The following is a 12,927-nucleotide window of genomic DNA, read 5'->3' as shown; positions in this document are numbered from 1 at the left end:
AGCGAATGACTGACTCTACCTGTTGCTTCATGAGTGCTTGGCCTTTATTCTGGGTGTGCCTTCATGTGCTCCGTTTTTCATACCCTTCCTCCTCTAGAACACTGTGAATAATATAGACCTTATTCTGTCTAGAATAAACAAGTACAGTCTAATTTATAATACAATTTTGTATCCTCCAAAAAGAGCGTCTAGAAACTAACCTGTGAAGGAGACAGTTCAACTTCTGCAGCAGAACCATTTATCATTTCTTAACAATCATGTAACAGTAGAACTATTTTTAACAGTAAAAAAATTAATAGCCATTCTAATTTGTAGATAGTGAGTAGGCCTTCTTTCTCAGATATTCCTATGGGCTATGATATCTCAGGTTAGCTTAGCGTATCCTGAAAGGGAACCCAGAGATCTGAAGACACCCTTCACATTGGGCACCAGAGACATTTAAAACACCACCAGTGACCATCTGATACTTACAAGGAAAGAGAATGACACAGATGTAGGAATCAGCAGTGGAGAAAAATCTGGCTTCGTAATTAGCTAGTAAGAAGGTAAAAAAAAAAAAATTAAAAAATGGGGCCTCGAAAACAGGTGTGCTTAACGGAAAGGCTTAAATCACTTTCAGAAACGGAGAACTAGGAATCTTCTAAACCTGTACATTTAATTGCTTTCACTAAGGGGCGCACATGCAGTTCAGAAACAAGCTCGATGCCAACAGACATATGATGAAGATGGCATTCTATGAAGCAGATCGGTTCTCTTCTTTAATGAATTAGCTTTTCAGACCCAGTAACTCAGGTTGAAGGGTTAAATTTAGTAGTATAATGGAAAGGCAAGCTCGTATTTCGTCTTTTCAAAACGTTTTGCAGAAGAATCCATATTTTCTATGAATATTCACACAGATCTGAACATTCTCCTGAAGAAATAATTGGGCATTGTGGGTTATGTCTTTCACTAGCGTTCCCCTGAGGTTAGATTGGAAGGGATTTTTAAGAGACGTTACCAACTCACAACAGAAGCTGGAGGCGCATCCTCCTCTGCCAGAAGGTCAGGTGTGTCCAGCTTCATCTAAAAAGAAAAAAATAAAATTTTAAAATGGGTTTATATGAAATCATGTGTGTGAAAACTTTGAAAATTGTAAAGCACTATAGAATTTAAAGAATGCTTCATTCAATAAAAATAAATTTTAAAAAATGATCGGTGTCCTAATTTCAGCTTCCAAATAAAGCAGCCCTTTCTGATGTGAGCTCAGAACTAAGATGACACTAAGAGATTGGATGGAAAATCACAGTGGCCCAGCTGCTGCATTCTGCTGTGTACAGAGCTATCAGAGATGGGTAAGTTTCCATCAAAAACATTATTACCAATGTCATTGTCATTAGGCAATTGCCACTTAAATTTTTAAACTTGCAGGACACAACTAGGGCATTAAGGATTATACATATTACAGGTGTTGTCATACAAGTATACATATTATTGTCATTATTGGGATATTGCAAAAGGAATAAGGAATCAACCTAGAATCCCACAGAGAGAAAAGGAGAGAGAGCTGTCATCTGCCCTCCCCTTTCTCTTTCTTCTCTTTGCATTTTGTGAACCCCAGCAAAGCAGCCTCTGAATTGTAGAGACTCTTGCGTGGAACAAAAGGCAAAGGTGAACTTTCTGAATGTGTAGTTCAGAGCCCACAGTCCTTGCTGCATACTAACTAGTGAGATGGATTTGTAAAACACTGCTGAGTAGAAATGACAGCTAGCTGGTCAGGACAAGAGTGAGAGAATCACAAACTGGGACCCAGGGCAAACACAGTACAGACTATGGTTCACCTCTTGGGGTTGAACAGCCTTCGCCGTCTGTGGTTTCCTCTTCTGCTTGTGTGGCCCGGTGTCAGTGGTAGACAGTGGCCTGCATGTGAAAGCATATCATATAAACTGACTTAGAAATTCCTTCCCCGTGAGAGGGAGATTCAAGAGAAGTCTGCTAGTGTCCTCTGCCCATTGTTTCATACTTGGTAATTGACTGGGTTTTCATCTGCTCCCTAGGGCATCCTGCAGGTTTCCTTGTCTTGTAATTAATAATCATTACCACTAATTTTCTTTTCCATTCTCTACCAATCCCTGAAACCTAATAATGAAGATGCTGAATCCAACTTTTATCTAAATTATGCCATTTACTTAAAGATTTGTTTTATTCATTATTTATTAAAAGCCCATTCTGGGTGAATAAATCAATTTTTAAAAAATGCTAGAAAGAGACTGTAGTGTCAAGATTATCTTTGAAAGACTGACTGATGTATGTGCAAACCTAGACTCCATTACTTACTTTGTAAGACTCTGAACATGTTAGTTTATCTCCCTGAGCTTCTGTTTCCACATCAGTAAAAAAGTGAAGTGCCTAGCCTTGCAGGACTGTTGTGAGGATCAATCTATAACACCTTTTCATCTATAAAATGGGAATAATAGGAACTATTATTTCCTTATGAAGATTAAATGACATATGTAAAAGGGCTAAGCAGAGTGCTTGTCATAAAGCTATGAGCGATATTTTAGATACTGTATTTGGATAATGAGCATAAACATCTTTAATAATGAGAGTTATTAATTATAAACGGTGATTAATAGAAGAGAAAAAGGAGATCTTACTGTGAAGAATTTCCCAATAAAAAGAATAACTAGCTTCTGGTCCAAGAAAAATGTATCTGTACTTATTTCTGAGTATTTGAAGTAAACTAAAATTAAATTGGATAGTTTGGGTCCTTACATTTGAAGTGAATTAAAGGCCAAAAACGTCCCCAAGGCAAGATAATGCCTACCTCCGGACTTCCTTCCGCTTTCCTCTGGTGCTTTGGCATCGGGTTACTATAGCAACCACCACAAATATGACGGCCACAGGGAACAGCACCCCAACCACAATGGAGAAATCTGCAGCCAGGAGAACGAGAGCCTCGTGAGAATAGGGGAAATTCACAAGTATACATCACACTGGTCCTTATTTCTTTATTTTATTTTATTTTTTTTTGCGGCATGCGGGCCTCTCACTGCTGTGGCCTCTCCCGCTGCGGAGCACAGGCTCTGGACACGCAGGCTCAGCGGCCATGGCTCACGGGCCCAGCCGCTCCGCGGCATGTGGGATCTTCCCGGACCGGGGCACGAACCCGTGTCCCCTGCATCAGCAGGCGGACTCTCAACCACTGCGCCACCAGGGAAGCCCCCTTATTTCTTTATTTATCACAAACTCTGCCTACCTTTTCCCCAAAGGACATGCAGTCCCTGGAACATCTCTCATAGCCAGTAAAATGAAAATATATTTTGATAATGATTATTATAATATTTTTTAGATAGAAGAAAGTAAGAGGATGTCTAGGGAGAACATTTTACACGAGATAGGTAAAGCATCATACTACTGGGAATTCTTAGAAGGGATGATGTTTGTAATAAATTGAAAACAAAGGGCTGAAAGAATATGAAGTAAGGAGGATGCGGAAGAGGAGGGAAACATTGTTAAAATTCAGCCTTGGAATAAAACCAGTGAAAAGAATCTGAAGACTTGAAATCATATTCCTCTTAGTAGCAAGTAAGAAGCTGAGACGTGAAAAAGAGAATTGATGGATAACTGATAAGTGATAGATAGACAGGACATAAGTGAGTGTCCTGCTGACGTTTGCTCTATAGTGGAATTATTATGGACAAAAAAATTATGTGACCTTGTGAACTGGGGAATGGTTCTAACAAAGTTTTTTGATTTATAGGGTGTTTTTTACCTACTAATCTAATAAAGAATGCAACTTCAATCTTTTGCTATCTCATGTATTCATTTCTCTTATAATAATCTGAAAGCACAAAGACCAGGAGGTACAAGTTTGAAGAGCAATGCAAACAGCTACTGCTCTCTTATTACAGAGATGGCGGAGATCAGTAAATGAATAATAAGAATGATTTTTGCATAAATGCAAGAAAAGTTCACAAGTGTGAGCACACATGCGTGCAGAGAGATAGAGACCTCAGAAGTAGAATTCTAGGTAAGATAATAACAGTTCAAATACCTAATACTCTCTACCCTCCATAAAAATTCCTACCCAAAAAGTCAAAGGAAATAAAGTTCTGAAGCATCTGTGTTAGAAACAGTATAGATGCGTTCAGAATTTTAAAAGTGTACTTGCACTAACAACAGAATCGTAGCTATTTTCAAAAGAGTGACACGGTCCAGAGGAAATAAAGAGGAACTTGGCAGTACTTCACAGACATCCATAGTTTGAAAGGATGTGGTCTAGAGGTAAAGCCGGGGCATCAGGCAGATGGAGAGCACTATAAAAGGAAGCAGGTTTACAGTTGAAGATGTCAGTGATTGAACAAAAAATACAGCCCTTTCTGTTTCTGGAAATGGTGGTCTAGGAAATTTGGACTAGCTCTCTCACTAAAAACAACGAATGAATTAAAAAAAAATCTTCCTAAAAGCACAGAAGTGCTGAAGAAATAGGGGGAAAATATTTTGGAGTGAGAGAAAATTACTTTGGAGTGAGAAAGCAGGAACTCAGAAACACAGGAAGGAAAACGATCATAAAAGGAAGCTCAGAAATGCGGAAAGGAATGAAAAGTAAATAAACCAAGAATGAACCTTAATGTAAACTGTGGACTTTGGATGATAATCACATGTCAATGTAGGTTCATTAATTGTAACAAATGTTCAACTCTGGTTGGGGGGTGTTAGCGGTGGGAGACTGTGCATGTGTGGGGCAGGGATATAGGGGAAATCTCTGTACTTTCTGCTCAGTTTTACTGTGAACCTAAGACTGCTCTAAAAAGTAAAGTCTCTATTAAAAATAATAAAATGGAAATTTTTATGCTGGCCACGAAAAGAATATAAAATAAATGTATAATCTCCAAATTAATAAAAATAAAAATGAAGTGATTAAAATCCTCAGTAAGTCCATAAGAAAACAAGAAAGGAGAGAAAAAGGAACAGGAACCAGGCAGGACAAATAAAAAGCATATAATAAGATTGTAGATTATACCCAAATTTATCAGTAATTACATTTAATTTGAATGGACTAAGTTTTTAAAAAACGATTGAGACTAAAATTTTAAAATATATCTGTATTTTTTAAAATGAGAGACAGATATAAAACATGAGGATTCAGAAAGGATGAAAGTAAAAGTATGAAGAAAAAGTTATACCAAAGCAAAAGAGACCAAGAGAAATATGGTACAGCTACATTTTTCTCCAGGAACTGTGGACTTTAAAAGGCAAGAAGACTAGAGATACACAAAAGCATTTCATAATAACAAAAGTGTTAATTCACTGGGAAGACATACAATTCTAAACTTTACTGTAGATAACAGCATGGTCTCAAAATATATAGGTATTGATAGAACCAGAAGTAATAGCCAAATTCAGAGTTATAGTGGGGATTTTAACACTCTTGACTCAGTCATTGGTACAACAAACAAACGAGGTATCAGTAAGGGTTAATATATTACACACAGTTAACAAACATGGCATTAAAAACATATGGAAAACACTGCACATAAGTGCAGAACACATATTTTTGTGTTCATAGACAGAACACTTACAATATGGGCTTATGCTGGGTCATAGAGCAAGTGTCAACAAATTTCAGCATATTCTCAACACAGTAGGTTTTCTGATCCCCATGGAATTATGCTAAGTATTAATTTAACAGAAGCTAGAAAATCTCCATATGCATGTATGTTAAGAAATAGATGTCTAAACAGTTCAAGGGCCAAAGAAGAAAGCAAATAGAAAATAGAAAATAATTTGAAACAAATGATAATGAAAACACCGATTACGATATGGTCTACAAACTGAAAATTAATGAGCCAAAGATTCCTTTCAAGATTTTTCTTTTAAAGATGAAATAAACTTAAGGAAATGGAATTGTATAAAGTAGAAATTGAAATAGCAAAAAAAATGTTAAAAAAACAAATCAAAGAATAATAAGTTTTAAAATTTTGTTAGGATAATATAAAAAAAGAGAAAAAACAATGCTACAGATACTATTGATATTGAAAAGATAAGTGAGTATTATGAGCACTCTTAAACCAAAACATTGACATTTAGGTGAAGTAGGTAAATGTCTAAGAAAAATATAACATAGTAAAACTTGCATAAGAAGAAATTAAATACCTGAAGGGTCTTATAGCTACTAAAGACACTGAATCTTTAACTAAAATATTGTCCAGAATTCTAGGCCTACATGGCTTACTGACAAGTTCTACCAGATATTTAAGGAAAGAGTCTTCCATTCTTATACAAACTCTTCCAGAGAATTTAAATGAATGAAAATGCTCCACTTCATTTAATATGTCTAGCATAACCATGATACTCAAATTTAGCAAGTACAGGCATCACTCATGAACATGAAATAATAGCAAACATCATCCATCAGTATCCGTGAGAGCTATTTCCATGTTGGGTTTATCCAAAGTATGCACCGTTAGATAAATGTTCAAATATCAATCAATTTATTTTGCAATACCAACAGAGTAAAGAGGTAAAAATCTTAACCAATAAATAAAAAGTATTTGGTAAAATTCTTAGCAAACTAGAAATAGAAGTGAATTTTCTTGATCTAATGAAGAGGATCCAATATGTACAGAATACCTTCAGATAACAGGGCAAAATACTGAAAGTCTTTCCTAAGATTGGGAAAGAAACAAAGAGGCTTGCCATCTCTATTTCTATTCAGCATTGCACAAGAGTACTACTCAGTGAAGGAAAACAAGTATGAGAAATTAAAATGGTGAAGATTAGAGAAGAAGCAAAACTGTCATTTTTCTGAAACAGAATGATTGAATATGTAGAAAATCTAATGGAATCTACAAATAAATTACTAAGATCATTAAGAGAGGTTAGCAGACGTGCTTGATATAAAAATAAATATACAAAAATTAGTTGACCTTCTATATTCTAGTAATAGTTGAAAAATATTTTTTCAAAAAATACCATTTAAAAATACAATAAAAATTAATTTCTTATAAAACAAATCAAACAAAATATATGTAAAATTTCTGTGGTGAAAACCATTAACTATTATTGGGCAAAATTAAAGAAGACTAAGTAAATGGATAGATATTTCATGTCAGTAGGTTTGGAATTCAATATTTTATATATGCTCATTTTCTGCAAGTAAATGTATAGCTGTAGTTTACACTAAATTAAAATCCCAACAGGAATTGTGTGTGTAACTTGAGAATCTGATTATAAAATATATGTGGAAATACAAAAGCTAATAGCCAAGACATTCTCGAAGAACAATGTTAAAGGATCTCCTATAAGATAACAAAATTATTTTAAAGATACAATAATAAAAGAGTGTTATACTGGCATAAGGATAGCCAAATAGGGCCACCAGCAAAGAACAGATATCCCAGAACAACACACGTGCATGGACATACGTGCTTTATTAGAAAGTCATTTATGATATGAATAATGGTGTGACAACTGGGCATCTAGCTGAGATAAAAACGAAATTGAACACTTCGTTGACACTTGCTCTATGACCCAGCATAAGCCCATATTGTAAGTGTTCTGTCTATGAACACAAAAATATGTGTTCTGCACTTATGTGCAGTGTTTTCCATATGTTTTTAATGCCATGTTTGTTAACTGTGTGTAATATATTAACCCTTACTGATACCTCGTTTGTTTGTTGTACCAATGACTGAGTCAAGAGTGTTAAAATCCCCCACTATAACTCTGAATTTGGCTATTACTTCTGGTTCTATCAATACTTATATATTTTGAGACCATGCTCTTATCTACAGTAAAGTTTAGAATTGTATGTCTTCCCAGTGAATTAACACTTTTGTTATTATGAAATTGCACACTTTGTGTGCATCACACACAAAATAATTCCAGATACATTATAGACTTAAATTTGAAAAGGCAATACAAAAATCCTTTTTAGAAGATAATATATGGGTATACATTCATAACTTCAGGATAGGAAAATTGTCCTTAAAAAGGACACAAAAAGAAAAAAAACTAATAATCAAGGAAATGATTAACAAATTGACTACATTACAATTAAAAGCTTCTTTAGGGCTTCCCTGGTGGTGCAGTGGTTAAGAATCCTCCTGCCAATGCAGGGGACATGGGTTGAAGCCCTGGTCCGGGAAGATCCCACATGCCACGGAGCAACTAAGCCTGTGCACCACAACTACTGAGCCTGTGCTCCAGAGCCCGTGAGCCACAACTACTGAAGCCCGCGCGCCTAGAGCCCATGCTCCACAACAAGAGAAGCCACTGCAATGAGAAGCCCACGCACGGCAACGAAGAGTGGCCCCTGCTCGCCGCAACTAGAGAAAGCCCGCACGCAGCAACAAAGACCCAACGCAGCCAAAAATAGATTTTAAAAATAATAATAATTAAAAAAAGCTTCTTTAATCACATGACATCACAAAGACAGTGAGAAAACACAGAATGAAGGGAGTTATTTGCAGCATATATAACTGAAAAAATAGCTTATATCAAGAATATATTAAAACTTACACAAGTTATTAAGGGGTCAGGGGAGACACCCAATAGAAGAATAAACAAAATGGCTTGAACAGATGCTTTGCAAAAAACAAAATCCAAATGGCCAAAAAATAAGAAAAGATTTTATTATTATTAGTTATAAAGAGCAAGTCAACCTAATCCCACATTGAAAGAAGGATCATACATACTGAAGAAAAACAGCCCAGGGAAATAAAAGAGACAGGGTGAAAAAACAAAACAACTCGACTCAAAAGAAACAATCTAGAGAACAAAGTGAACCTGCAAAAATTATGTCATATTCTTAGAGTTTTATGAGGATATTATATCTAGTACACATTCAGTCAAGGCTGCTATGAAAATGGAACAATCATAAAGCAAGAAAATTCGGAAAATTAAAATAAAATGACAAATATAAAATGTCAAGAAATCTTTTTGTATGTAGCACAAAAACATAAGAATGTGGAAAATATGATTAAAAAGTTGCTGTAGAAACTTTGGGGATTAATATTGTGGATTCAATATCTACAGAATAGGAATTCCAAGAGAAGTGGAAAAAAGACAATGAAATCTTACATAACAGGAAATAAAAGCTTGGAAGAGGAGAGTAATTTTCTCACATTAGATGTGCAGTATTACTTACTGAAGACCATGGAAGAAGCACCGCAATCAGGAGGGGCCCATCCTTCTTTACACTGACATTGGAGCTCGTGGTCACACACCTAGAGGAGCAATGATCCTGTTAGTTTTCTCACTGGACTAATCCCCAACCCGAGGGTTGATTCATCCATAATTAAGTCCATTCCAAAAAAAGAATAACCTCTGCTCTGTAGCCTTTCAGCTGTCTACGTAATGTATGAATCAGTAATAGTAATTTCAGTACTAGGTTCTTTGAAGGAATTTTTCATTGAATAAAACTAGTGAGGAGTTAGATAATAATTTTAATCATTCAACGCTGAAACATTATTTTAACATCATCCAAACTGTCTGACCTAAAATGACACAAGATTCAGCAAGCTTGGGGAAACACTGTCAAGACTTACAGCATGTCCTTTGCATTTAGAGGAGCAATTGGCCGATCTGTAAGTTCTTTCGACATCCACACATTCTGCATTAATGCAAACCTGAAAGTGATATGAAAAACACAAAGTAGACATGAATGTCCAGTGGTTTCAGTTCTGCAAACTGTTGACTTTGGTATTTAGCCTTGTATTTTTAGTTACTATTATTGTTATCAAACTTGCCTTTTCATTAGGGAAATCACCAAATCCTTTTGAAAATAAGAATATGGAATCTAGATCATTTTTATAATAAAATATTTAGGAAGTCCTCTTTAAAGAAGATTTCCTTACTTCACGTCATATCTCATGGGTCATCTTTAATGCACCTCTTTAGTCCAACTCTGAAGACTGAGAGCACTGAGCTAAGCATTGTACATGGTACAAGGTACGCATCCTAAACAAAAATACTATGGAAAACATGGTAATATCACATCATCTCCAATATTAAGATAATTATCATTTATGTAAAAATAAATAGTATTGTTACGATTTTTTTCATTATTATCATCAGAATGGCTATCATTTATTGAGACCATACCAATTTGGGGGAAATAAAATTTACCTAAATTTAACAACCTAGTGCTAAACACATAATAGGTACTTATTAAATAACATTGAAGGCAAGAATGCAGTCATGTATACGTGAATGGCATAAACATTACTTTGAAAAACTGTGCTCCATGAAACACAAGGAGGCCTTGAGAAGCAAGCAAACAAAATGAACAAACAACCAGAACATTTTGAGTAAAAGCCACCATTAATCAATGTACCTTATTCTCTCCACACTTGGTTCCATTTGCTACTATGCTGATTTCTTGACTGCTGTCTTCAGGTTCAAATGTTTTACATGTCAGGAACGTTATTATATGTCCTTTCCAGAGCAGATAATCTGACCCACCATTACAGAACAACTTCCCACACAGGGCGTCACTGAAGAAAAGCCGAAATTTGTTGCCTTTGAAATAGCAGGATCCAAAATGCAGTTTTATACAAATATAAATCGGCTCCCTATCGATATTTAACTAATGGTATTTTCCCCTACGGCAGAGACTTCTAGTTCTCCTTTATACCAATTTCCCCCTTATTCTTCAGCAATAGAACCATTGAGTATTAGCAAGGCACAATGTTGCTCAAAAGAAAAATCCCATGGCTCTCATATTCCCAAATTTTGGCCAGTTGCCTAAATTCTAGCCAATGGGAAGGAAGCAGAATCTTAACTGCAGATTCTTGAGGGTGCCCTTACATGAGGGTATATGTCCTCTTCTCAATATTTTCTCCTTTTTGCTTATTGGAATATGACGGTTGGAGTTGGAGAAGCCATCACAGACTGAGAGAAACATTTGGGAAAGGAGGTCATACGTATGATGGAGCAAGAAGCTATAAGGAGGATGGATGTCTAACATCATGGAGGGCACCTAGGAAATCAGTTTCTGTCTTGTTTCAGCTAAGTTATTTATTGCCATGAAGGGCAGCAGAATAATTCTCTCGACTGTAGTTGTATCGGTATTAAGGCTGAGCCTCGGTGGTCACTCCAAGGCATCGTGTGTTACTGGAAGAACCCCTGCAAATTCAGATGAAACTGCTCAGCACTCATTAAAGCCTTGCCTTCACTAGCAAGGGGAAGAAAGTCATCGCCAACAAAATTGGAATCAATTGCTTTATGCAGAATTTAGAGGAATGCTGTGAAAAACTCTTCGGAGAGTGGTAGAATCAGATTCTTCTGATGTCTCTGAGGCTTTTAGAAAATACCATTGAGGAGTGGAGAAAGGCACGCATTCTCTCCAGACTTGAGAGGGTGTTTTTCTTGAATCATTTAGGTAGAGCTTTATGAGGAAGGCTCTAGGACACAGGGACTTTCAGGCTTATTTCCCACTACAGCCAAAGACTATCAAGAAGTGACCAGGAGGTCAGCCTGTGGGAAGAAATGAAATGCTTGTGCCTCTGGTTGCAGAAATTATCCAGTGTTCACACAAAGTTTTACAGGACAAGGGTGTATACACTCTACAGAGGAAAGATGGAATTACCCTAGTCTCTTTTCCCTGTCACACTCTCTCAGACTAAATATTGCCACACTCCCACCCCACTCTCCCACACATATTGCCTTTTACATAATTTTCATGATTTCCTGTAAAGAAGAACCCACAGGGTATGATTATCTTTGAGGCTTAGACTCCCCAAGAGATGACCTTCTGTCCAAAATATAGTTTGTTTGGTAATATCTATCATTGAGAAAAATCAGTGTTATTTTAATAGAAAATCTTTGAGAAATGCTGATTTTTTTCATTCAATCTCTGGTTACACATTAGTTTGTATGTGTAAAATTTGGAGCAGGTATAAAGTTTAATCTATTATCATTTGAATTTTAAAAGTCATCTTAAAATTGCAGAATCAAAGGAAAATATATAGAAAAAATCTCAAGTTCATTGCTTATGGTGTTCTATCATTTTTTTCAGACTATCAATATAAAAAGGACAACAAATTCTTTAGGTAAATTGTCAATCTTTCCCTTACTGTATTTTTTCTTTATGGAATGCCATGGCAAATTTAAATAAAACTGTACAATCATCATATTGCTTATTTCTCTGAGTAGATACATATTTATACCCTAGAATCAAAATGAAAGACACTAGATGGAAAAGCATCTAAAGTATACTGGAGAATCGGTGTGCAAATTTCCAACCAGGCCCATTTAACTATTGCACGCTCGGTCTCAAACATTCATTCTATTTAACAACAGCTGTACTTGGTGTCCTTTGAAGCATCCATTATGAGAGACTGGAAAAAGTGGATCATTCCCTATTTGTCTTTTTAACTCAGTGCCTAGCCTAAAATATATCATATAATAGTCACTCAATGAATGTTTATCAAATGAATGATGTCCAAATTCACTTTCTCTTTAAATGGGATAAATCAGAATGTGTCAAAATGAGCAGGAAGGTTCAAATAACAAGGCCACTTACTTTGCTTTACAGGGAATGCGTGTGTCATCCACTTTTCGGCAGTACCCGTAACTTGACCCACCTTCATTTCTGCTAAAACATGACTTATCTGCAACCTGGGTTCCTGGGACCAGGCATAGTCAGTAGGCACACAGTTGAAAAGAAAAGAGATAAATAGTTCAGTGCCATAAAGGATTCATGAAACAGAAAACCAGCATGAGGAATACGATTTTAGCATCATCCCCTTGACCCTTCTTGGAAATATAGGTTGCACTAATTTGATACCAAGAGAGATGGCTAGAGTTAAAACAATCTTTTAGATAGCCTATTTTTGAATAATGGCTATCTAAATATTTGGAAACATCTGGATGATTGAAGACTTAGCTGGAAGAGCCGTAGTTATCGTAGTAGCAGCCCACAGGCAGATACTGGAATGTTAT

At 36.0% G+C, this 12,927-nt stretch overlaps 1 protein-coding gene across 1 annotated transcript in view; it reads right to left on the bottom strand.

The window, feature by feature from the left end:
• ADAM28 (ADAM metallopeptidase domain 28) overlaps window positions 1–12,927 on the bottom strand; it is a 58,497-nt gene that overhangs the window by 1,119 nt on the left and 44,451 nt on the right. Inside the window, exons 15-22 of the mRNA XM_060013573.1 lie at window positions 12,509–12,611; window positions 10,319–10,478; window positions 9,531–9,611; window positions 9,131–9,209; window positions 2,804–2,912; window positions 1,818–1,896; window positions 1,006–1,062; window positions 472–534 (exon numbers count right to left, since the gene is read on the bottom strand). Of these exons, the coding sequence (XP_059869556.1) occupies window positions 472–534; window positions 1,006–1,062; window positions 1,818–1,896; window positions 2,804–2,912; window positions 9,131–9,209; window positions 9,531–9,611; window positions 10,319–10,478; window positions 12,509–12,611 (731 nt within the window). The remainder of the gene's footprint in view (window positions 1–471; window positions 535–1,005; window positions 1,063–1,817; window positions 1,897–2,803; window positions 2,913–9,130; window positions 9,210–9,530; window positions 9,612–10,318; window positions 10,479–12,508; window positions 12,612–12,927) is intronic.

The sequence above is a fragment of the Delphinus delphis genome, chromosome 6, assembly GCF_949987515.2.
Source record: "Delphinus delphis chromosome 6, mDelDel1.2, whole genome shotgun sequence".
NCBI lineage: Eukaryota > Metazoa > Chordata > Mammalia > Artiodactyla > Delphinidae > Delphinus > Delphinus delphis.
Note: the sequence above shows the minus strand (reverse complement) of the source record. Positions and strands in the feature narration are given on the sequence as shown.